This window comes from Malaya genurostris, chromosome 3 (genome assembly GCF_030247185.1).
Source record: "Malaya genurostris strain Urasoe2022 chromosome 3, Malgen_1.1, whole genome shotgun sequence".
In the NCBI taxonomy this organism is placed as follows: domain Eukaryota; kingdom Metazoa; phylum Arthropoda; class Insecta; order Diptera; family Culicidae; genus Malaya; species Malaya genurostris.
In genome coordinates this window covers 216,180,466-216,208,384 of record NC_080572.1, presented here as the reverse complement: position 1 = coordinate 216,208,384, position 27,919 = coordinate 216,180,466, and the positions used below count along the sequence as shown (strand labels likewise).

Here is a 27,919-nt window from a genome sequence, read left to right as displayed (position 1 = left end):
GATGCGAATATTGGATGATCTCATTCTCGCTTCCTTGTGCTTGGAAGTGCAAATAAAAAATTTTCCCTACGCGAAGCAGTGAGAAAAATCTAGCGAGGTCAAAATTGCGTGATTTTTTGGTCAATAATTAATATCTGACCACAAAAGAAGCACGAAAATGTGGCCCATTAGGGGCAGAAACAATTGACAACGGTTTTGTTTCACTAGTGCCCTGTTTTGGAAGATATATTGAAAAAAGAAAAAGTGTTCTTCGGGCTACTGACAAGCGATTTTCTGCCTGCCGTGAACGAGAAAAAATCAAAATGGTTGTATCGAAGGATGGTAAGCGGCGAAGGAAAGTTGGTTCCGCCGTGACTGTCGGTGCCAATAGTTCGAACAGTACCAACAATAACAACACCGCTCACGGTGCTACGTCCGCTGGAAGTACGACCCGTGGGACCGGAAGTGTCACGGCATCTGCTTCCAGCTTGACCCCTGCTAGGGAAAGCCCGGAGAGGGATCTATCGCCGCCGGAAATTCCCAAAAGGTAAGCCGTATTGAGCGGTCTTTCTATGTGACAGTGCTGTCATATTTTGCCATGTAGATATCAAATTGATTGTGGAAAGATGATTAGATAAAAAAATCCGGCCTTTGAGAATTGATAATTTCATATAAGGGAACAGGAACTAAGCTATCGTGCGACAGGACAATTGCAGCGAACAAGTGCACTGTCGTGCTTTCTGTGAGGATCCCAAGAAAATAATGACCTAAGAACACAATTATTATGCTATAAGCAGCTCCGTATATTTATTTGAACACAATACCAATTTTATCCGGATTATTTACTAGATTGACAAAACTGAAAAAAAAAATTATCGAATGAATTTCTATCGTTTTAAAATAATAGTACATTAAATAAAAAGCATATATTTTTTCTGACGAATCATAAATTTCGGTCAAAAAACTACTCAATTGAGCCCAAAAAAAGGAAGGAATCAAACTAAGTTACAAGATTGCCTCAAGCAAGCAATAGACAAATGGTTCCATGTCTGGATCATGAAACGGTTGGTTCGAGCAGTATCGTGATGAAAAATTGCGGATTTGTCCCTTGACTATTTTTTTATCAACGCCTGCTTCGTAAGTGTATCAGCTGTGTTCGATGCATTGGCCTTTTGATGGTTTAATCACTTAGTAGTATGCGAGTATTAACAGATTATGATCTTTTCCGCGTAAATATTTTGCTCTGGTGTCAATTTGGTCAATTCTCCGGGCTCAGCGCATGTTTTTTTTTGTGTATTCATAATAAATACACATTCAGTCATAAACACGAAACGATTTCGTTTTATAACGCTCCACTATCAATTCGGACATTCAACATTGTTGTTAGATAACTCCTGGTTTGGTTGTGTGCGAGTGGCAGGTTCTTGAATTTGGTTCGAATTCTCACGCCGCAGAGCCAGAGCAACTCTTAAAAAATATTTGCCTTTTCGGAACTCGCGTTTTTTCAGGTTAAAAATCCCCATTCCTGTTCTAGGTTAAACCGTTCACAAATACGGTATGCTATAAGTTTCTAATAGCATAGACCTCTTTTTAATTTCAAGAAACAAAGCAATATTTCTGTTTTCGATCAATCGTCATATTACTTTATTTTGAACGCATTTTCACGAGAGTCTTCTTAAATCGATCCTTTTAAGGAACGAATATCGAACCACGCAAATCCAGAACATAGACTCAATTCGTCTGGATGATTATTTGTCTTGTATCCGACGAAAATATATCAATTGTCCAAATATATGCAATCATATCTATGTGCTTACTAATGTAAAGGATTTCGATATCTAAGCGTCTCTTCTCCAAGCTTGCATTCAAGTTTTGCATGCATACAATTATTTTTAGGTTTTTAACCGTCACTGCTAACCTCAATCGGATGAACACATTTTGACAGTTCAGCAGTACTGTTTGTAAACAGATATTTTTTTGTTTGTCTGTTGACAAATTGGATGAGAACATTTACGGTCCATATCGCCTAAATAGAGTAATAAAATATTTGCTCACGATTGGATACGGTTTGTTTTTGAGATTTATTAAATAAAAGTGACTAGTTGCCAAGTGTAAAGATGATTGTTTGAAATGTGTTCTTCGATTTTTGTTTAACAGTACCGCTGAACTGTCAAGGATGAATTTTTGTTCATTCGTGACGTCACGATGAAAATTCAATTAGGTTTTTACCGTCACTGCTAACCTCAATCGGATGAACACATTTTGACAGTTCAGGAGTACTGTTTGTAAACAGAAATTTCTTTTGTTTGTTTATTGACAAATTGGATCAGACCATTTACGATCCGTATCGCCTAAATAAAGTTTTAAATCATTTGTTCACGATTGAATACGGTTCGTATTTGATATTTATTAAATAAAAGTGACTAATTGCAAAGTGTAAAGATGATTGTTTTAGAAGTGCTCTTCGATTTTTGTTTAAGCTTGTTTGTAAACAGTACCGCTGAACTTCCCTCAGCGCTATACCAAAGCTGTTCGAAAAGGTTATACTGACACCAATTTTTAATCACTGCAAGCAATATATCGTCGATACTCAACACGGTTTCATGCTTAACCGCTCAACAACCACAAACTTACTATCGTTTTTATCTTATGTGTTTAGTGCAATGTCTAACGGTTTACAAACGGACGTTATCTACACAGATCTTTCCTCCGCTTTCGATATAATCAACCACGACATCACGGTTGCTAAGATGGACAGACTTGGATTCAGTTCGAGCATTCTTCGTTGGTTGCAGTCGTATCTTAGGAATCGTCGTTTAGCAGTTAAAATTGACGATCATACTTCCGGAGAGTTCCTCGCATCATCTGGAATACCACAGGGAAGTCATCTAGGACCGTTAATATTTTTACTGTACTTCAATGATGTCAATTTTGCCTTGGAAGGTCCTCGCTTATAGTTTGCTGATGATGTCAAGATCTATCACATCATCCGCAACTTAGAAGACGCAGCCTTTCTCCAGCGGCAATTGTTAATCTTCGCAGATTGGTGTAAAGTTAACCGTATGATTGTAAATCCAGACAAATGCTCGGCCGTTACGTTCACGAGGAGAAAAATGCCATTGCATGTTGAATACTTTCTGGATGGATCCTTGATTGGAAGATCTACTAGCGTTAAGGATCTTGGCGTCCATCTCGATGAACAACTCACATTCAAGCATAACATCAGTTACATTGTAGCTAAAGCTTCCCGTAGCTTAGGATTCTTAATGAGAATAACTAAGCACTTTACAGACATACACTGTCTAAAATCGCTTTACTGCTCGCTTGTTCGTTCAACTCTCGAATATTGCTCGGCAGTTTGGAACCCATGCTACCTGAACGGTGCTCATAGAATTGAGGGAATACAGCGCAGATTTGTTCGCTTCGCTCTTCGCCGATTGCCGTGGACCGATCCTCATCAACTACCTAGTTATGAAAGTCGCGGGTTATTAATGGGTCTCGACACATTACAAGTGCGACGAGAATTATCACGCGCTTTGATAATAGCAGATATATTCAACGGTAGGATCGACTGTCCCGTTTTGCTCAACGAAATTAATATTAATGTGCGACCCAGAGCTCTCCGCAACAGTGCTTTTCTTCGTCTTCCTATACGACGTACCAACTATGGCGCAAACGGTTCTATTATTGGTTTACAGAGATCGTTCAACCGCGTTTCATCTGGGTATGATTTTAATGTGTCACGAAGCAGAATACGTACAAATTTTCTGAATATTATTAGGAATTATCATTAGGACCAAATTGTGTCTGTTGATTGTAAATAAATAAATCAGTTTAACTGTCAAGGATGAATACTTGTTCATTTGTGTCGTCACGATAAAAAACCTAATTAGGTTTTGCACGATGACGACACAAATGAACTGCCGATGAATCAAGTTCATCTTTGACAGTTGCCGTGTACTTGTTTTGTTTTGCGATTGCAAGTTAAAAATTGAAAAAAATGACGAAAAAGTGCCTGCTAAAAACGTATTCCACAGTGAAAATAACTAAAAAGATTGCCCTGTATGTGTTTCCAGCATCAAGGAGCGATATATGTATGAATCTGTTGAGTGTTAGGCGACTTGCAATTTTTACATTCGAACGATGAACTTCTGATGAACTTTTAAACTGTAAAGAAGTACACGTCGACTGTCAAAAAAAGTTCATTCTGTTCATTTATGTGAGGTTATGTCATGTTCGTGCAAAACCTAATTAGGTTTTTTATCGTGACGACACAAATGAACAAGTATTCATCCTTGACAGTTCAGCGGTACTGTTTACAAACAAGCTTAAACAAAAATCGAAGAGCACATCTAAAACAATCATCTTTAAACTTTGCAACTAGTCACTTTTATTTAATAAATATCAAAAACGAACCGTATTCAATCGTGAACAAATGTTTTAAACTTTTATTTAGGCGACACGGACCGTAAATGGTCTGATCCAATTTGTCAATAAACAAACAAAAGAAATTTCTGTTTACAAACAGTACTGCTGAACTGTCAAAATGTGTTCATCCGAATGAGGTTAGTTGTGACGGTAAAAAACCTAATAGCGTTAAGTTTCTCTTGTGAATGTGTCACATAGCGATTTTTCGGTTGACGTGATAAAAGTTCATCTCAAAATTTACCCCAGGGTAGTTGCAAATTTTTCAGGCGAAAACGAAACTCGCATGACACTTAAGATCAAATTCTCAGATTCTCAGTTCATCCAAACTCGTATGACACTTGAGATCGAAGCAATCCAGCTAAAGCTTCGAATCGTTTTATAGTGCTTTGTGTGATACTTGCTGTCTAGCAGCAACCTTCCTCTGACATGTTTTATGTGGGTGTAAAGCTATTAGATTTTTTATCGTGACGTCACAAATGAACAAGAATTCATCCTTGACAGTTCAGCGATACTGTTTACAAACAAGCTTAAACAAAAATCGAAGAACACATATAAAACAATCATCTTTAGACTCTGCAACTAGTGACTTTCATTTAATAAATCTCAAAAACAACGTATCCAATCGTGAACAAATGTTTTACAACTCTATTTAGGCGATATGGACCGTAAATGGTCTCCTCCAATTTCTCAACAGACAAACAAAAAAATCTATGTTTACAAACAGTACTGCTGAACTGTCAAAATGTGTTCATTTGATTGAGGTTGGCCGTGACGGTAAAAAACCTAATAGAAATAATTTTGTTTATTAGGTTTTTTACCGTCACTGCTAACCTCAACCGGATGAAAACTTTTTGACAGTCCAGCAGTACTGTTTGTAAACATAAATTTCTTTTGTTTGTTTATTGACAAATTGGATCAGACCGTTTACGGTCCGTATCGCCTAAATAAAGTTTTAAAACATTTGATCACGATTGAATACGGTTCGTTTTTGATATTTATTGAATAAAAGTGACTAGTTTTTGTTTAAGCTTGTTTGTAAACAGTACCGCTGAACTGTCAAGGTTGAATACTTGTTCATTTGTGTCGTCACGATAAAAAACCTAATTAGGTTTTGCACGATGACGACACAAATGAACTGCCGATGAATCAAGTTCATCTTTGACAGTTGCCGTGTACTTGTTTTGTTTTGCGACTGCAAATTAAAAATTGAAAAAATGACGAAAAGGTGCCTGGTTAAAACGTATTCCACAGTGAAAATAACTAAAAAGATTGCCCTGTATGTGTTTCCAGCATCAAGGAGCGATTTATTTATGAATCTGTTGAGTGTGAGGCGACTTGCAATTTTTATATTCGAACGATGAACTTCTGATGAACTTTTAAACTGTAAACAAGTACACGTCGACTGTCAAAAAAAGTTCATTCTGTTAATTTTTGTGAGGTTATGTCATGTTCGTGCAAAACCTAATATTAGGTTTTACACGATGATGACACAAATGAACTGCCGATGAATCAAGTTCATCTTTGACAGCTGCCGTGTGTTTGTTTTGTTTTGCGACTGCAAATTAAAAATTGAAAAATTAGGAGGAAGTGCCTGTTGAAAACGTGTTCCACATCAAAAAGGATTAAAAAGATTGCCTTGAACGCGCGTCCAGCATCAAGCAGCGATATTTGTATAAATATGTTAAGTGCGAGGCGCCCTGCAATTTTTACATTCAAACGATAAACCTCTGATGAATTTTTAAACTGTAAACAAACTGTGAAAAAAAGTTCATTCTGTTCATTTTGTGAGATTTTTCGCGAACTTATACAATTTCGCTTATGCATTGCCTGACCAATCAGAGCGATGCTTTCCAGCTGATAAATCGCTTACTCCTTCAAAACCATCGTCTTCGTTAGGGAAATCTAGTAAACCAGCATAGTGTCTTAGATTTTTAGCAGACAAAATAGGTCACTGCTCGCTAATAATCAAAATGTAAATCATATATAATTTAAAATACGATATACTCAAATCGAAACCCAGAAATATTTCCAATCAAAAAATGAAATAATATTAATTGATACAAAATTGACTGAACTGTAAGTTTTCAAAATCTAATCACATTTTTACGTGTATTTTTCCTTGAATTTTTAATTTGCACCCCTATATAGAAAACAAAATAACCTCACAAAATTTAGGTAACTAATTAACAACTATGAATTGTTTACATGTTCATTCTAATTTGAAAGGGGTTTTTGTGTCAGTAGTCATCTCGATAGTAGAGTCGCTATATTATTTTGACGATTACTCAACTGTCAATCAACGAAATATGATGAAATCATTACATTTGTTAGTATTTGGTTCTATGTTTGTTAGAAAAACTCCCAGGTCCTCTCACTCAGTAATAACTAAGCGTTATCTAGATCTGGATTCGGGTCCTGAACACTGGATTCGAATATTTAACTATCGAACAAGATTTCTGGATCAGAATACTGAGTCTAAATCGGATTCTTGAAAGAGATTCTTTATCCGAATATTCTGGATTCTGAACTTGAAGCAGAAATCAGTACCTATGTTCGGAACATGGATCTGGATTCTAGACCTGGAATTAGATTGTGAATCTGAACTCCTGACAGAGCCTAGATTCTGCGCCAGATTTCAGAACTTCTGGAACTAAACTTTGAACCTATTTTGCACTTGAACTGTGAGTCTGAATTGGATTCTGGACCTGAGTTTTCAAGGATTCCTAAATTCTGAACTTATACCTAAATCATTGACAGAGATTCTAAACCTAAACCAGGATTCTGAACCTAGACATGGTTTTGAACCAGAATTCTCACAGAGATTCTGAACCTGATTTCTTGACTTGAACTCTCGATGAGGGTTTCGGGTCCAAATCTGAAGCAGGATTCTGAAACTGGATTTAGGATTCCAAACAAGATTTTTACTCAAAAAACTCTCTGGATTTTGATTCTGGGCCAAAATTTTGAAGCATGATTAAGGACCTGGTTTCTGGATCTGAGTTCTGGACTTGCATTCTGAACTTGGATCCTGATTCTGTATTCTGAAACTGATAAAGAATTCTTTATTTGGATTCTGAATCTGGACCTGGATTCTGTATCATGGAGTCTAAGCCAAGATCTGAATTCCAAACCAGGATTCCGTACTATAATTGGAACTTAGAAATTGAACCTGAATTGAGTAACTTGACCTAACCTCTGAACATGAATTTGTGTTCTGAGTGCAGAATCTGAATTCTGAACCTAAAATTGGGATTTCGACTCAGATTCTGGACCAAAATTATTGACAGAGATTTTTTACCTGTACCTCAATTCTGCATCTGGATTCTGGAATTTAATTTTTAACCTGGACTTGGACTTTGGAATTCTGACCCCGGATCAGCTACTGACAGACTTTTTAAACCTGTAACTAGATCCTGTACCTTGACTCTTCACCTGAATTCTGGACCTAGTTTCAGAACATGGACCTTCTTGAGCGAAAATCGGGATCCGAATTTTAGACCTGGATTTTGGACCTGGATTTTAGACCTGAACTCCTGACAGGAATACATAGGTTTTCGTTTGTTTTGGACATAAGTTCTGACCCCAGGCCTAGATTCTGGGTCTAAATTCCTGACAGAAATATTAGATCTGAACCTTAATTCTGAACCGGGAAGCAGGACTCTGGGTCTGAATTCAGAACATGAATCTGAATTCTGGATCTGACCACAGGATTCTGAACAAGATTTTGGTCTCGATCTCTGAAAATCATTCTGACCATCTGGATTCTGAACGTGGACCTGATTTTTTTCTGTATTTTGTACGATTTTTCAATTTGGAATATAACCATGATATTAGGTTCTAATAAAACATTGAAACTATTTACACTCGTTCTTATTTGACCAATTCTTGGTCGTAACAGCACTTAAATTTTCATCTTCTTACTTTCGTTTTCTGATAGATTGGAATGGAATTGTTTTTCGCAATGATATATTACCCACATGTCTATACAAATTTTTGTAATTGTAATGAACATGATACTCAGGGCCTTTCTCAGAAAGATTTTTTAAGTATTGAAGCCCACTATTTGCGACTCATTGCCCACCTGTTAACAATTTTGAGTTTACTACCCACTGAAAATGAGCTAATGCCCACTAGTGGGCTGTAGGGACCAGCTCTAGAGCGTCTTCAGAACTTTTTGAAGACCAAAACTACTATGGATACGAGCATCAACAGTTAACAATTTCTGTTTTTACCGAATTCTCGAAGCTTCGGTTGAATACCGACACTGCACAGTACACGATTTTCACTGAAAACCGAAAATGACTGAAAGGATAAATGAGAACACTACTGGACATGGATCTCGTTCTCGTAATTTGCAAGCGGGGTTGAGAGTGACATTTATATTTCATCTATTTTGAGTAAATGAAAACGTTTTATATTTGCTCTGATACAAACCAATTAACACCCTCTCATTCTGTTACGAACGCTGAAGGATCACTCAGTCGACACTGTTCTATTGACCAAATGTCATCATAGACACGGGGAGGCATGAGACTGGAGCTTGTGAGCATTTAGTTATTTCTTCTATTGACGACCCAAACAATTTAATTTTTTAGAGGGATTCACTTGTTTTTTATTCGCATCCTTTTCATGAGTACCTTCTTATCTGACTTCGATAAATCGATACTGACCAATTTCTTCCTTACTCTTTTTTTTCTCCTCCTCAGACCGAAAGTGCAAGCCCAACGAAAGTTTGCCCAAGGGCAGGGATCTGCATCGTCCTCAGCATATTTGACGTTTACTACCAATCCACCAAATCCGTCGAAAGACGCACAGAACCGATCACAGAATGCAACCGATACCGATCCTATACCGGAGCTGCTGCCTAACATGCGTCCGAATACGGAGGATTTCCTCACATTCCTTTGCTTCCGCGGGACGCCAGTGCTGCCCCCAAGCTTAGATTTTTTCAATACAACCGCACAACAGCAAACTTCCACAGCAGCATCGGGAAGCAGACAATTACCATCGTCGTCGACTACAACAACAACGACTACTGCAACTACTAATACTACAAGCAGTGGTGGCACCAGTGGGACACCTCAAACAGTTGCGGGTCCATCGAAAAATGTGGAACAGTTTCAAACGCCGAAAAAGGCTGCTGATGCGATTCCAGATGTGACCAAGGTGGACGAAAAGGAAGTGAAAAAGCCTGATGTTGTTCCGGAAAAGCCCGCTTTTATGCCCTTTGCAGTTAGGAAACGGGCCGAACAACATCCGGATAATCGTAGGGTTCAAACTGTGCAGGCTCTCAGAAAGAAGTACCACGAACAAAGAATGGCTAAACTGAGAGTTACTGCTTACAGTAAACAAACGAGGGGAAGTAGTGTTAAAGGTCGTTCCGAAATTGAACAAAACGAGATAGACGATGAGGTTAAAATGGAAGCAAAAAGTGACTCCAAGAAAGTCGATGGAAAAAAGGAAAAATTATTGCCGGCTAAGAAGAAACTTATCGAGAAGAAAAGTGCAAAGAAAATAGTCAAAACTACGAAAAAAGAGGAATTACAGGAATTAATGGATATTAAAGTAGTTCTGAATAAAGATGATGTTGAAATGAAAAATTCTGAAACAGACCAAAACAAAACTGTCAAGGAAGAATCCCCTGATAAAAATAATCAGGAACATACTCCCAAAGGCAAAGCAAAAGGCATTAAAAAGAAACCAGTCGAAAATGTGGATAACGAAAAACGAACGACTAGACTTTCTGCGTTGAGAAGTCCTCCACAGCGCCCAGTATCGCCTGTAAAATCTCCAACGCCTCCGCCCCCTACTCCTCCCACCAAACAAAAAGAAGAACATAATCCAGCTGAACGGGACTTCTCATCTGACGACGATGAACCATTGATGAAGCGAACAGTGGGTAAAAAGAAACAAAATGCTAGAGTGGCAAATACTAGAAAAGGTCGCAAATCAGATCCGCTACCGGAAAAGGTAGTTGAAGAGGTTCCCGAGAAAAAGACCCGGCGATCAGAATCGATCAGTCGAAGATCGGATGTTAGCTCCAAAAAATCAGAGGCTCCTCCAATCGTAGAAACGCCTCTGGTTCAGAAGAAAACTCCCCGGGGTAGACAGAAGAAAGATACGCCTAAGTTGCTTCCGCCACTTCCTGTTCCACCCAAGGAAAGTACTCCGGTGCCGGTAGTAGAAGCAACTTCGAAGATAGAACCTAAACCGAGTTCTGATAAAAACTTGGAAAATAAACCATCACCAAAAGTAACTCCGAAAAAGGGCGGTGCAAGAAAAAAGAAGGTTGAATCAAGTCCGATTCCGGATCCACCGGAAGTGGAGGAGAAGAAATCGAAGAAGACACCGGAGCCTCCGACTGAGACCAGCTCTCGGCCTAGTCGCAAAACGAAAGAGGCAGCCACATTGTACATGGAATTGATTGGTCGTCGTTTGAACCACGATGATAAATCTGACGATGATGCTTCATCGTTGGACAGTTTAGAACTGCCGAATGTGAGAAAGCTTGAACAAATGGAAAACGAGCTGAAGGCTAATGTTACGAAGAAGGAAGCAAAGGTTCCATCATCGAAGAAAGGTAGGAAAAAGAAAGATACAGACGATACTGTCGAATCGAAATTGGAAGAAACGAAAAATCCGATTAAAGATATCAAGTCTTCGGAAGAAGAGGAATCGAAGCCTTTAGAGAAAAGCTTCAGTGATTCGGACGAGGAACCGTTAGCTACCAAATTTCAGCGGAAGAAACATCAAATTCGGCAGAAACTGAAAGAAAAGGGTAGAAAATCTACAACAAAGAAAGTGACAACAGTGAAATCATCTCCTCCAGCACAGGAAACAGTGATTGAAACTGACAAACCGGACGACAAGCTGGCAGAATCCGTTAAACCTAGCGTGGCGTCTGCAGCGACCATCGAGAGGCTTCCATCTCCTGCTATTAAGTCTTCAACGCCAGTGAAAACACCCCCGAAATTGTCGACTCCTCCCAAAACTTCAAGCCCCAAAGTGTCTACACCGCAAATGTTAAGTCTTCCGCCACAGCTCATCAGTCCTGAAGTGATCCGATCGCCTGCAACAGATGAACTGAATTCAACTAGAGTCAACAAGTCACATGATAATACATTCCAATCGACGGCCGCAGAAATAAGTTTATCACCCACCAAACAATCCGTTTCTGTATCACAACAGCAACCATTCATCCGCACAATCAAGTCTCTTCCCAACACATCACAAGAAACCTCGAACGACAAAACATCACCTGCCGCTGTCCAGCAGCCGGAAATGCCTTTCAACCGAAACGTCAAGAACGATTTCAATATGGACGAATCCGATTTTCTGAAGGGTTTCGAGCAAACGTCCCCGACATCGCCGGTTGCTCCGAAATCGAATTCTCTGCTAGGGAATCTTTTGCCCAGTAAAGAAGAGTCGGAAAAAATCTTCGGAATTGCGAGTGTTAGCTTGGCACAAAGTTCTGGTCCTTTGGATACCAAGTGTACACTTGGAAAGTGTGGTTCCGTGCACAAACCTCCACTGGGACCACCGGTGTTAACGGAATCGTTGCTGGGCGGGCATCTTTCGCCACGAGACAGACGAAAAACGAAGGTGAACATGACACACGAGCAGATTCAAAAGTGGATTGATGAAACTTTGTGGTCCCCGGTTCCCGATGATCTCGAGGCCGATTTGAAAATTTTGGATACTCCCAAAACGCCAACCCCCACTCCCCCCGCTGTGGCATGGGAAAAGCTGATTGAAAATAAACCAGAACCTGTGATTGAACAACCCGTTGTTCCACCTGTGATACAGCCGAAAAAGGAGGAAGAAATCAAACCTTTAACACCACAGCCTAGCGGAAGCAATGCTCGTGGACCAACACTGAAAGCAAAACCTGTCACAGTGAAGCCGGACAAGGATGTGGAGCCGCCAGAGGAACCGACAAAGACCCCGGAAAAGAAATCCCCCAAAGATGAAGTCAAAGAAGATCCTAAGCCGAAAGCCGCTGCCAAAATACGAACGCCTTCACCGGTGAAAAAAGAAGTGAAGAAAGAAACGAGAAAATCGAGAACGGAAAACACGGTCACTACAACGGCTGTAGCAACGATCACCACAGCAACATCTACTACCGCCACAACGCCAGTTACTTCGGCGACCGATCGTAAGCCAATTTATAAGCAAGGTAGAACTCCTGTCTACAAACAAGAGGCCCTCAAAGCTCAAAAGACTTCAATCGGTTCCGCAGCATCCAACAAATTCGGAGCATTCTCACCCGAAAACGAACCCAGCGTTTATTCGTTCGACAATGAAGACAGTTTTGTGCCCCTAGCAACTCCTTTTCGCCGACATAGCCGACGGGAATCGTGCAATTCTTCCGTAAGAGATGAACCGCAAACAGCGGCAGCGGCTAGCACTAATAAGAAACAGGAGGCAGTGCCTGATGAAAAAGCTGGATCAAGTACTACATTCCAAAAACCCGTCAATTTAAACACACCGGCGAAGGCCGGAGTTCAGCCTGCGATAAGTTTAACTTTGAGTCCAGAAGAAAGTGCGAAATCGACGGCCATTGCAGTGCCGGGTGGTGAACAGAAAAGTAACGACGCTGACGGATTGAAAAAAGATGATGAAAACAAACAGAACACAGAGGATTCCGAAGACGAAGGTCATACGTTCTACATTCCACTGCAAGGTCCCAACACGGTCGGTAGTGGCAAAACCGATCAACTGATTCAAGGTGTAGCGGTGAAACTGGGAACCGAAGGTCCGGAAGGTCCAAATCAGAGGGTAATTATGCATGCCAAATTGGTAACGAAAGCCCAAATGGGTTCCAACACAACCCCCATTCCGGAATCGATGAACGTACAGGAACTGGTTAAAAGCCTAATGGCCGCTGGACCAAGCATGAGTAAGGATGGAATTTCCAAAATGGTACCCGTGGGAACCGTTCAGCCACGGTTCAAATCAAGTGATTCGGTTTCTACAATTGACAAATCACCCGCTGCACCACCACCGGTGGTTACACCGGCGACTACTCCTGCTCCCGAAGATACTCGAGTCAGTCTACCGCGAATGAATTCCAATTCATCGCTTAGTTCATCGCAGCGATCTAAACCAAACAAAGCCAAGGCTAAACTGGATACTCAAGTACAGCCAGATAACAACACGGCCTTTCCCCGTCGGGATGACCCGGCTCAGATGGTGGAGGCACCGGTTTTCAAACCGACCGACAAGGAATTTCACGATCCAATCGAATACATTGAACGGATTGCTCCGGTAGCGGCGCGCTTTGGAATCTGTCGGATCATTCCGCCAGCCAGCTTTAAACCGGAATGTCGCATTACCGACGATATGCGATTCATGGCCTACAATCAGTATGTTCACAAGATGCTGCACCGATGGGGACCCAGTGCTAAGGAATATGCGGCTATAAAGAAATATTTAGCCACGCAAAGTATCAATCTGCAAAATCCACCGTTGATCGGTGGGATGGAAGTAGATCTACCAAGACTGTATCATACTGTTCAGGAGCTCGGTGGTTTAAAGGAAGTTATTGAAAAGAAAAAATGGGCCCGGGTGGCAGAAGATATGTGCATTCCGAAGGCAGCACATGACCGCGTGTCGAAACTGGACGATATCTACTGTAAATATTTGCTTCCATATGACACTTTGTCCCCTGCCGAAAGACAAAAGCTGTTCGATGAAGTGGAAGCTGACTGGGCTAAACGGGAGGCAAAAGCTCGGCGCAATGCGGACAAATGTGTTAGTTCGGAGACACGCAATAGCGAAGATTCGGATGACGATGAAGAAGAATCAAACGAAGAAGAGGAAGATGATGAATTTTCAATGGAATGCATCATGAAGGGAAGGAATATGCCCTTGAATCAGTTCTTCCGAATCGCCCGGAACACCATGTCATTGTGGTTTAAAAATACTGAACCCACGGTGGCAGAAATCGAGAGCGAATATTGGCGACACGTTGCCGTTCGGGATAGTCATGTGTGCGTTCATTCCGGTTCTATAGATTCCAGTGCATACGGATTTGGTTTTCCTGCGCCGAGAGTCAAAGGATCATCGTGCGCGAAGCATCCCTGGAATTTGAAGGTACTCACAAACAACAGTAGTTCCATTCTTCGTTCGCTTGGTCCCGTCATGGGAATTACTATTCCAACGCTTCATGTCGGGATGCTCTTCAGTGCCTGCTGCTGGTATCGCGATCCTCATGGTTTACCTTGGATCGAATATCTTCATACCGGTGCCAGTAAAATCTGGTATGGAGTACCGGACGATCAAAATTCCAATTTCCGGACCGCACTGACGGCACTGGTTCCCACGCACTGCCAGAATAAAACTATTTGGCTTCCATGCGACACCGCGATGGTACCGCCACATATGCTAACCGATCGGAATGTTTCCTTGTGTCGTACGGAACAGCAACCCGGTCAGTTTGTGGTGGTATTTCCAAGGGCTTACACATCCAGTTTATGCTCCGGGTACGCAGTGTCCGAGAGTGTGTATTTTGCGTCCAGCTCATGGCTCGATACGGCTAAGGAAGATTTTCGGGTAAGTCGATGATAATAGAAACACGTAAATGTTGGACCTGCTTATTATTTATTTCTTTGTTTATTTATCCATAAAAACAACATACACAATGAGGTCATAATGATAATCTTTAATAAAACCGTTAAGCCTTTAAATTTCTGACATTAAAATCATAGCAAAATTACACGTAACTCTACAAAATCGGTTTTTTATTTCAGAATAATAGACTTATATGTACTTTAGAAATATATGATTAAATTGCTAATCCTTTCTGTAAAATTCACGATCTTTCTGTGGTATATCTGCAATTAAAATCCTCAGATACGCTCGCGGTCACGATTCTCCATCGTCTCTTGAAATTATCGATACCATTTGCTTTCTTAGTTTCGAAGTGTTGACACCGACCTAGATCCCAGAACCTCTCTATCAGGCGAAGCTCTGAATAGTTTGGTGGATTGGCTGTTTTTGATATGGATTTGAACTCTAGTACCTTATACCATTCCAGGATGGATTTCGTATAGTGAACAAAAGTCAAATCAGCCCAAAACAGAGCTGTAGTGTAATGGCTTCTGATAAATGGTACTACTGGGACAGTCGCATCGCTTTACCATCGTTTCCACTCTACCGATATAATTAACCATGTCATCACGATTGCAAAATTCGATCGACTCGGTTTTAGTGCAAATGTCCTTCGATGGACACATTCAAATCTCAGGTATCGCCAGTATGTGCTCAAAATTGACGATCATGTGTCGGAAGAATTTTTTTGCCATCTCGACCATCTGTTTTTTTCTGTACTTCAACGATGCTTATCTGAATGAACGATATCATCCGTAGCTCTGATAGATGGCCAACTTCAGTACGTTCAAAAGCAAAACCAATTATTCAAATACCTATACTATCGGGCAAGGATGGCTTTTATCGTATCAAATATCAGCTTTTATCATATTCAATCAGTGCCACTAAAGAGACGGATATCATCTCAGCAACAAAAAACCGGCATGCGAGAGCGAATTTTTCTCGATGACCCGTCTGACAATCACGGGTTGGCACGCTGCTGTGGGGATTCGCTCTTGGTGCTAAACGATGTCCGATGGAATCTTCGTTGAAGCAAGCCTGTTGATCGTAGTGTTCGTTGTGAATCCCGGAAGTCGATGAGAGACAGGATCTTTGGAGAGTCAATTTCTCCGTTGATAATCTTCGCCACAAACGCAGCTTGTTGAATCTTCCTTCGTCGTTCCAGGGTGTCAAGACCTAACAGGCGACATCGATCAGGGTGCGGTGGCAAGGGATGTCGCCAGGGGAGATCTCTTAGCGCAAGCCGATTAAATATTTTTTTTGAGCACGCTCAATCCGCAAGTTCTAAACGAGTTGATATGAAATCCATACTAAACTGGCATTTTCCAGCAATGGCCGCACTAAGAAACAGTATAACGCCTTCAAACAATGTGGATCCTTGAAATTTCTGCTGATTTTAGCTATGAATCCGAGTTGTTTCGTTGCCTTAGATATTAAAGCAGAACGATGCTGACTAAATGTGAGTTTTGCATCCAATACAACACCAAGGTCGTTAACACGGTCTACTCTTGTAAGTCAATTTTGTAGTCGAAGATTAATGGATGAAGTATTCGGTCATATGTTATTATTTGACATTTGACAATGCTGATCACAAGGTGGTTTCGTCGACACCATGCGACAAATAAATCTAGCAGTTCTTGAAGATGGACGCAGTCCTCATAATTACGAATTACTAAGTACAGCTTCAAATCGTCGGCGTAGATCAGCTTGCATCCACAACCAAGCAGCAAAGCGGCTTCGTTGAAAAACAGTGCGAACAGAAGGGGGACCCATATTACTGCCTTGTGTAACTCTTGATTTATTCGTAGACGAGGATGAAACTGAGGTTCCTAATTGTACACGTTGAACTCTACCACACAAATAGGAACTCAACCATGCAACGAACTTGTGTGATGCACCAACTCGCATCAGTTTACACAATAGAATCCGTTGGTCTATACGATCAAATGCCGCTTTTAGATCGGTGTACACTGCGTCAATTTGTACCCCATTTGTGTTTAAGCAATAAGGTGGATAAAACTTGAAAAGAATTTATGGTTGATAGTAATTTTTCTTTAAATTATTATAGGTTGCCGTTTATTTTAACTATGTGCATAAAACTTTTGTATAAGTTGTGTCTATGGAAATGTCTGTGAATGCTTAAAAAAAATATATTGCAATTTAATATGAGAATCATCAAGTCAAATCATCGACACGATTTTCTGTGATAATTGACAACTTGTGATTATCGCTTGGCAAACTCCGCACAGCACCGATCATTGCAAAACTGTATCTATTTTGATAATGGTAGAGAAATACTCAGAGTATGAGAAGGAGCGAAGTAATATAGAAAAATTCTCTTACGGTTCATGCAGTACGAGGCAGCGTGCTCTTGTTCATCATCTACCAGTTTGACGAATGTTGAGAAATATCGAGCCGCTCTCTGTCAAATTATCGGCAATCACCAACACTGCTATTAGGAAATCTGGAAGAATTTATGATTAGTAAATTAATTCTGGTTTCGTCGTTTCGGTTTAAGATTCTAGGAGTAGGTAATGCCAAAGACATAATCGCGTGATTGACGTAGGACTGCATTCGAGATGTGAATAGATATTAGTTGATTTGATGTCGTTTGTGCGTTTAAGATTTTGTAATGCTGAAAAGAACAATTTGGTTCTCAATATTTCATACATCTTAGTATTTGAGTGAAAGAAACTATCAGCATGCTAGCATTATTTGTACTCCTTTGATGCGAATTTCGTACAGAGAAAAGTGCTCATATTATTCTAGATTTTCACTAAACTGATGATTTTTACCTTCGATTTACATAGAAGCAATCTTAATAGTTCTTTATATAACACGCAGAGCCATTAGAACGACTGATTTTGTGTAATATTCTCCATCGTTGTCCAAATTTTCGTTGTCTTTTTCTCTAATGCAAACGACTAACAGCTGTATGCTTTTCTCATATTAATCATTTTCTCATTTATTATACTGTGGTATTCTATTCAAAATGTTTCTTTTCTATTCCAAAAAGATTTTTTGTGCATTAACTAGTATTACCTACAGAATGAAACAGTTCTCGAATCGGTTAAACCATCCACGCGAAAACGAAGTGAGTTACACTATTGTAGATACTTCCGGCACCGAAATCATTGAACAGACATGTTTGCAAGCAAATTACCATAATTTGAACGGTGTATGTCCATTTGATTGGCTGAAGCCCGGGCAATGACGATATTGTGTTAGGTTCGCTGCTGTTCCATCATGCCGTTTTTAATTTTCCCGCCGAACTAAGATTTCTACTTTCACATCCGGAAGGAACGAAAAAATTTTATAGAAAACGCTTTGATATTGCTGGCATAGATTGTTGTTGGTTTCCCAGAGAGGCGAGCGTCAATATGTATACCAAAAAATAATAAAAACAGTCATCTGCTCTCGGAAGAAACCGGTTACGTGCAACCAAAATTGCTAGATGACTAGAAAAAGGCTTTTTGGTTTTCTTATATACACTAGCAATAATGAATATTTGCTACTTATGCATCGAGATACATAAAAAATACTTCAATCATCAACAAGTGGGCCTATTTTAATGTATTTTTGGACATATGAAACCGATTCAAAGCTTGAATTGAATTAATATTTAAAAAAAACTAAACAAAGGTGATTCTAGCCTTATCCAAAAACCACGAAATTGAAATCGGCAAATTTACTTGCCACCCTGTTATAAACACAACTTTCTTCGACTTCATCTACGGCGCTTCAACTACTTACTTAAAACTAATTCTCGAGCTCGGCATGGAGGAAATGCCGAATTAGAATATTGTTCTGTAATTCACATGCGCGTTTCCAAAATTCTGTAATATTATGATATCTCGGTAAAGCGCGTTTGTTTTTTGACAATATTTGACATAATACTATATCTAATTACTTAAATTTTATTGCTGAATCTCGGCAAAAAAAATGCCAAGATTTGCACAGCCAAGTGCTCGGTAATCGTCTCGGCAAACGTATAATTACTGAGATTCTCAACAATTCTAAATATATTAAAATAATCTATCAATTATTCAGTTTCGCAATGATTGAGTGATAACATATATTGGAAAAGCCAAATGAATGATAAATTCACAGAAAATATGATTTTTGGAAAAAGATACGCTCAGAGACAGGACTCGAACCTGCGTTCTTATGCAATCCGTGCATACGCGTTACCATTTCGCCACCCTGAGCTGTGGTAGACACAGTTCTACCGCAAAACTGAGTTTGGAAAGCGTATATCGAACAACGGTCTAAACTGAGTTATGGCGACTTGTCAAACCAACTAAAAATTAATAAATCGTTAAAACAATCACAGTTTGATTTTCCGTAAAAATCAACTTCTGGTAGGAAAGTGCAGACTAACAAACAGCCTTCATAGGGTCTGTCGCTGACGACAGGCAGGTAGCAACTGGCACAGTAGAGAATGTAACACGCAATTATAAATATACTTTCATACTCAGTGCTTGAGCGGAAAATAGGTATAGAGCAAGAAGACTAGGGTTTGTTGTCTGATGAACAGAGAAGATGTTTGGATATATAGTACCGGTTGTGAGGCGGCTAGGATTTAGCCCGTTGTTCAATATACGCTTAACAAATCCAGTTTTGCGGTAGGTCTTTGTCTACCACAGCTCAGGGTGACGGAAATAATAAACGCGTATGCACCGATTGCATCGTATCTTTTTCCAAAAATTATCTTTTCTGTGAGTTTATCATTCATTTGGCTTCTTCAATATATGTTTGATATTTTTTTATTCAGGCCTATTTGCGTACAAGCTTTACGTGGCCGATTGAGCCAATTTTTTCAATAAAAAATTTGTTGTATTCGATCCCGGTGTCACCCTTTTTCTAGGGGGAGAGGAGCTTCCATATTTCCCTCCTGTGAGGATTGAGGGGCACTTTGTTCGTGACTCGTCTTGTCATCCATTGACGCATCGGTGGTATTGTTGATTTCCGTCTTCTTTTCGTTTTCCTTGTTATTCGCAGTCTTGATCTCGTTGCTAGTTACTGTAGAAGCGCCTTGTTGTACATTGGTTGCAGTTGCTTGTTGGTTAGATGGTGAAGGTGTTTTTGAAACAGGAGCACTGCATTCACTAGTTTCCGTTCTTGAGCGGTTGTTCTTGTTTTTGATTGTTTTGTTTGCTTTCGCAGTCTCAGTGCGAGGTTTGCCGTAGTGTGCAGGTTGTTCACAAAACTGACATGTAACCAGTTGATTTTCATACGTAATCAGCGTTTTACACGGATGTATCCCGTCTTGATCACAAATGATGTAAGATGGAATTCCGCCATACTTCCCTTTTGATGGAAAGAACTTCACTGTACTGCGACATACTTTCCCGAACATACCCATCGCTGGTCTGCGGGGGAAGGTCATGCACGCGTACTTCTATGGCATTGTCCACCATATACACAGTGATTTTAAATTTAATATTGTCATGATCCCGATCATGACAATCCTATGCACCCCGTTATTAACCGAAGCAAATGCAATTGCATCTCTTTCAGGTTTGAACATAATGTACACACAGTTAGACACCTTGTTGAATTGAATCTCACTTACATCATTAACGTTTAAATGCATTTGTTCCTTAAGCAAGATTTCAATTTCGGTTGCTCCTGGTCTAACTTTGCAGCGCTTGAAATCAATACAAACTGAATTGTTCTTGTAGGCTAAGTTTCTGGTTTGTTAAATCGTATTTGCCCATTTCGTGTACTCTATTGTCCACTACACTGTATTGTCTTTGTTTCTATTGTCTCGACCGTAAACGATTTGCGACTGTGTCGGATGAGATGCGAGCACGAACTGAATAATTGATAGTTAACTTAGTTAAGATTGTTGAGATTATCAGTAATTATAAATTTTGCGGAGACGATTACCGAACACTTGGCTGTGCAAATCTCGGCATTTTTTGCCAAGATTCAGCAATAGAATTTAAGTGTGTAGGGAATAAACGCGGTATCGGCTTACAGAGATCATTCAATCGGGTAACATTTGAGTGAGACTAATCTTTCGTGTACTACAATGCGAACCACATCTTTAGTCAGTATTAGAATTTTGATTACAATCTCAAAGTGTCTGTTGCTTTTACAATGTTAATTTATATTAAATTCTGACGTATAATATCGGAATTGGTGTTAGGTAGACAATGAAGTAAATTTACATCTAATCTCGATTTCAGGATATACAGGAAAGCTGTGAACCTACCATGTTTTCTGTGGAGCAGCTAGTGTTTTCCATAGCGAATGATCAACGCAGCAGTCACGACACCCTGAAACAAGTGTTACCAATGATTCGCGACATCTACGAAAAAGAGAAATTGCAGCGACAAACATTAAAAGTAGGATGTGAAAGTGTATGATTTTATCCGTACCCTTACGAAAATTTTCCATTTCAGGATCACGGTGTCAACAAATCGGAGAAAATTGAATCGAAGAAGAAGACTGCATCGTTGGAGGAATTTGAGTGTGACATATGTCGAGCGAACCTATATCTGTCGCTGATTCGTGTAAAGATAGTCAGCGAAGACGAAGCGTTGGAGGACGAAGATCGTATCTACTGTTTGAAGCATGCGATCAAGTTCCTGTCAGACAGCAGACTGCCAGCAAAATTCTGCAACCTAGCATACACGTACTCGTTGGATGATGTCGAGGAACTGCTACGAAAATTGCAGGATCGAATAGCCAACAAAAAGACTTCGAAAGGTGGTACCGGAGCCGGTGGCAGTGCAGGTGGGGCTGGCGGCGGCCGAGGTAAATCTTCGCTTCATCTGGCATCCACGTCATCGCAGTCTTCTTCGTCATATCAAGCGCCTAGTCACAGCAAATATGCCGGAATGGCAACAATGCTGAAATAAGTGTTTAAGACAGTTGTGTGTTAGTTTAAATTGTATATTTTATGTTCCAACCAACTACCGATTTCGATCGGATGAACCATCGTGTGCAGTTTTTTACAAGGTAAGATAATTTAAACTTATATATCAATATGTTTTGCCTCGAGCCCCGAAAAGGTAGCATTATACCTTTGCAAAAAATTTTATATCATTTTAAGAAAAGAGAAATTGTAGATAAAAGTAAAACAATAAGAAATGATTATACACCTATATTACCTACGAAAATGCGTCGTTGGTTTCCCTTTCCCGAAGAGAAAATGCTCTTGGCAGGAAAATAGTGCCACAAAACACAACACCTTCACGTATATTGATGTGGTAGTGCTGCGTGGAGAACAGAATATCGATTTAGTGATACCCTACAATTCCGCTATATTTCGCAAGCTGTGTGTTACTGCAACTATACAGTATTATAATAAGAATCACAGATTAGTAAACAAAACAGAAAATTTTCCCAAGGCGCTAACATGAACCGATCAATAATGACCGCTCATTTATAGGAAGAAATGAAACGAGAGTCTTAACTTCATTAGTAGTCAAACTACGCACATTAATGAAGTACGCATGCTGGTGGCCCTGAAATATGTTATAATCAACCAAATAGAAATCTGAATACACTCCTCTTAGGCACTTTAGTTATTAGCAAGCATACACTCAGTGTTACTGGATCCTTAAATGTTTTGTAACTATCTAATTTTGCATATATTATTTACAGAAGTATACACATTTTGTAGCACTAACGCATAAGTGATAGTAAGAACCGTGTACATATAGGTGTGTTAGAAGTTACGGTAAAAGAAAACTCTTTGATCTATTGGTCAAAATGAAAATCATGTCATTGTGAATTGTAAAAGCAAAAATGCGAAACAATTTGTTTCTATAAAATTCTAACGAATTTGTGAGAAATTTATTTTTTTCTATATAATTTCGATAACTTTAAAACTATGTGAATTTGATTTACAAGGAAGGGTTTAGCGAATATACGTAGAAAATATCATTCGAGATTTGAACGTAGGAATATTTCTAAACGCTCCATCATATAAAAAGTTGAAAAAGAAAATGATCACTTCTGGTAAATTCCGTTTAACTTTCACTTGTTCTAGTGACCGCTGGCCTGTAGCGGACAGTGGGACAGTTGAATCAGTCATGTAAATATCCAGAAGTGCTTTCGAAAAATAATGGAATCGGAAGTGCGGTGTTTAGTAAGTTTTAACACTTTATAAATGACGGAACGGTAATCCGTCAAAGTCAGTAGTTATTCAGTCATTTGAGTCACATGAAAATGGACAAATACACCGTTTCAATCATCAACTTATGAACATGGACCTTGATCTCGACCGGATCCACTAAATTTATCAATGGAGGAGGGACATTATTTCATGCATATTTTCACACTGGTTACAGTGGAGCATTATAACGTTATGATGGCAGTTGTGATACGATTCAAATAGAAACAAATAAAACGCGCATTCATCCAACCTTGCACTGACATTGATTTTCATTTCGCTCATAAAACAGGGGTTCTTGAACGTTAAGTTTTTGCAATAAAATGTGCAATCCGTGCAAAATCTGCAAGGAGTAGCAAGGCAGGCGCAATGCACAACAGCCCGGAACGGTAGGTTCTATTGTCGTGAAGCGTAAAATTGGTGAGATTTAGTAATTACTTTGGGTGAAATCGAAACGTAAAAAGAGTTGCATTTACCGAATGGGATCGAAAATAAGTGAGACTATAAACGAGCGAAAAAAATATAGAATTTCACAATAATATATCACCCTATTCGTAAACTATGAAAACACATAAATTGGAATCACTTCTCGCAGATTATATATTGAGATGGTAATATATCGACAGATTTAAAATACTAGAATGTATAATTGAACGTTTCTGATAGAGGAAATTGATCAGTACATAAGATTGATTGAACTATTGTACATTACTTTGTTTCTACTCTGTCTGTACATTCCGAAAGCCCTTTTCTGCACAAAAAATAACGATTGACTATGTCGCTAATAAACAACTTTGTTTGATTTTCCAAATATTCGACTTTTAGATCTCAAAATCGTTTCTGTAAGATGTGTCAGTTGATAATTTAGGATTTTCGATGGAATTATATGTTGATTGTAAGTAATAGGCTCTAGATACTTTACTATTTTACCTTTCTCAAGGCTCACTAATGCAGTCGTGAAGTCATCTTCCCTCGTCTTCATAACTAGTGAAGTGCTGCTCATCAAATGCGTGAGACATTGGTGAAAACAAATATTAGTCGGAATAGGCCATGTCCGGGGAGTATGACGAATAGGGTGAAACTTTCCATCTGAGCTCAGAAATTATGTTAAAACCACTTTCGCTGATTGTACAAAGGGCGTTGTCGTTTTGCAAAATGACTATTATCATCATCATTCTGAATAACGACGTATTGATTTTTCAATCAAATGTGGTTCAATCGAATCCAAGCTATCTTTAATTTTGATAGCGTTATTAAGAATACAAATGAAATACGATCGAAAAATCGATACGTCGTTATTCAGAATAAGGGTGTATGTCTTGTGGAGCATTTGGGTTTTTTTTTCTAACAACTCTTGATTCAATGTCATCATTTGCTGTGGGTAGCGATTAGTATTTACAGTTTTCCCTGGTTTGAGAAGTTAGTAGCACAAGTCACTTTTTTGGTCCCACCAAATGCACAGTATCGTTTCCTTTATGAAGCAACGGGCCAGAGTCGATCCATGAAGTTTCATGCTAGGCCATGACGTGTAGACGATTAGAAATGGCTTGGTGACTACCGTTTCACCTTACCGCCATTTGCTTTCGAGTCTCCCGAGTCGGATCTATTGATTTTTACTTAATCCTACTGTACAATATAAGAAATTCAAATTCAGATGATATTCGATTAAATTTGATCAGTATCGGAAAAATGACATGCGAATACAACTATGTAATGAAAACCGCGAAAAAGCTACTGCAAAGACGAGACTGTAACCCGCAGCTAGCTCCTGTCCGGGGAAATTGTTTTGCCAATTAATTAGCTTGCATGTGAAACCACATGAAGAAACAGGCTAATTGACTAGAAGAAACCGAGCATGCTTCGCTGTGCTCGGGCCTCACGGAATTTAATTATAATCATATCAACTTCTCCTCTGCTTTGCCGTCAGACAATGATTTGAAATTTTGTTTTTGTATCTTTCGCTGACTATGGAAGCACAACAGCGTCATCATCTATTTGATGATCTTAGCTAATGTGTGATCGCAGCAGTGACGATTATGAACTGGAACACAATATATTGAAGGACAAATCAAACCTCCATCCACCTTCAATGAATTGTTTCTGGTCTTGTTAAGCGTACAGCCGCCTTGAGCTAGTTTTTACTTCGATCAGTATCTAACGAGGATAACAGGTTGCAAAGGTGACATACGAATAGAACTATGCAATGAAAACCGCACCAAAGCTACTGCAGAGATGGGACTCGAACCTGTCCCCCCGTAGGAAATGAAGGAAACAAAATCTCGATAAGGGACCGTTCATAAACCTTACAAGACAATTTTTTAATAATTTTTCGGTGAGAGGTAGTATTACTTCGTACCCAGTTACTGATAGCTTCAAATGATTTTTAGTACTAGTTAACCAAGTATCGACATAGAGTTTTTACCAAGTATCGACGTACTGTCGAGCGTGTTAATTAAGGAATCATAAAAATCATGATACATATCTCCTCATGATATAATGCCTATTACTGATAATTTTAAGACCAAAAAGATTTACATCATAAGTCCCTCCCGTGGTTGATGGGCTTGACGGTATTGCAAACATCATCAGATACGATTAATTATTGTTACAATTTAATATAAATATGTGTTATAACTTTTAGTTTAATTATTGAGTTTATTGAGTGAGGCATGAAACGATTTGAATAAGATATTGATTGCAATACGCTCCAACATTCGGGGTTGGAGAGGCCGGTAGGGCTTAACTGAGCTCTTTTTATGTTTTATTTTCATACTACCGGTCCGTATTACCAGTGTGAAGTGGAAGTTAAGTGAAGTGAACGTATCCCAATTGGGTTTCACACGATAACAGAATAGTTGAATGGTGAATTAAGTTCATCTTTGACGTTTATTCTGTGAGGTTGTGTTGTGCTCGTGTGGGATCTGATAGATGAGGTGATATGCGAGTGAAGTATAAGTGAAGTGGAATGCAAGAACGGTAATAAAGGCTACCGTTTCAGCTCAGGACTAACGATCGACCAATAAAAGAGATAGAAGCACCTCCATTTATCTCAAATCCATTAGTCATTTCATATATGAAAACCATTGGTTAGAGCAAGATCTGTTGTGTCTGTTCGATACATTGACTTCGAGAGTGAGATGAGGTTAGGAGTATTTCGCGTCGCTATAACAGCGATATCGTACACTTTCTGAACTACTTTTATGTGGTATTGCTTATCAGAGATGAAGCAAAGATTTTGTATTTGATTTCATCACAATTTATTTACTGAAAGTCGAGTAATCGGTAGAATAATATGGTGACTCTATTGATGAAATGACTATTGGCACAATGAATTTAGTTAAAATCTATTGGAATAGAAATAGTAAATCAATGTTACAATGTTTGCGTGTGAAATACATATTTGTATATATGTATATGTATGTACACATGTGTGTGTATGTATGTATGTATGTATGTATGTGTGTATGTCAGTATGCCTTGGTGCCTGTATTTATACATGTATGTATGTATGTATGCGTTGTATCAAACCGTATATGGTGATACATTTCGATTGTGAATGAATAAGATGTTGATTGCATTACGCTCCAACATCCGGGGTTGGAGAGGCCGGTAGGACTTAACTGAGCTCTTTTTATGTTTTATTTTCATACTACCGGTCCGTATTACCAGTGTGAAGTGGAAGTTAAGTGGAGTGAACGTATCCCAATTGGGTTTCACACGATGACAACAGGTCATCGAGTCCATATTTGACGTTTATTGGTGGTTTGTGTACAATGGATTACTGTGGAATGAGATAGAATATTGTAGAATAGAACGAAATAATAATGACTTAACCAATGGACAAACCACTGATAGCTGTCAAACGATGTTCATCCAGTTTTTATATTGTGAGGATGTATCGTTTGGGACCTTATGGGTGGGATGATGTGTGAGTGAAGTGTAAGAGTAACTGCATGCAAGAATGGTAATGAAGGCCACCGTTTCAGCTCAGGATCAGCGATCGACCATTAGAAGAGATAGAAATTGGGTAACGGTACCCCCATTCATCTTGAATCCATTAGTCATTTCATATACGATCTGTTTGATAGATTAACTTCAGAAGTAACATGCAATTTGGAACATTTTGCTTCGCTAAAACAGCAGTATTGAACTATTTCCGAGCTACTACTATGCGTTATTCCTTCTTAGAGACGAGGCAAAGACTTTGTATTCGGTTTTATCACAATTCATTTATTAAAAGTCGAGTGATCGCTAAAATAACATGGTGACTCTACTAATGAGATGACTATTGGCACACTAGTTTTAGTTAGGATCTATTAGAGTAGAAATAGTAACTCAATGTTGTAATGCTTGCGTGTGGAATACATGTGGGTATGTATGCATGTGTGTATGTGTGTGACTGTGTGTGTATGTATGTGTTTTTGTGTGTATGTACAATATACATTATACCGTGCCTTTGAGTGTGTTGTATCAAACTGGTAGTGATGCATTTCGATTGTAAGTCAGTGTACACCAGATGCCCAAAAGTACCTGAGCGGATGGCAACACTGTCAAGGATCAACCGAAGACAACTAAATGTGAGCATACTGTATTAATACTTATGGGACCCAAGTGTCAATATAATTTAAATAAAAATGCATGTTCTCAGTTTTTTTCCCTCAAACCATCATGACCGGCCGTACAAAGATGTCATTAAAAAACCTGTTTTAATCCACCTAGTGGTGTAATGATGCCTTCTCATATCAATCATACTATCATATATAATACTGTGGT

The 27,919-nt window shown here is 39.2% G+C and overlaps 1 protein-coding gene across 1 annotated transcript; it reads left to right on the top strand.

Moving 5' to 3' along the window:
• The first annotated feature begins 65 nt into the window (after positions 1-65).
• LOC131434623 (titin) lies at positions 66-23,852 on the top strand. The gene is made up of 4 exons (XM_058601536.1): positions 66-526; positions 9,114-14,961; positions 21,213-21,371; positions 21,429-23,852. Exons 1-4 carry the CDS (start codon positions 303-305, stop codon positions 21,885-21,887), a joined length of 6,690 nt encoding a protein of 2,229 aa, XP_058457519.1. The 5' UTR covers positions 66-302; the 3' UTR covers positions 21,888-23,852.
• The last annotated feature ends 4,067 nt before the right edge of the window (positions 23,853-27,919 follow it).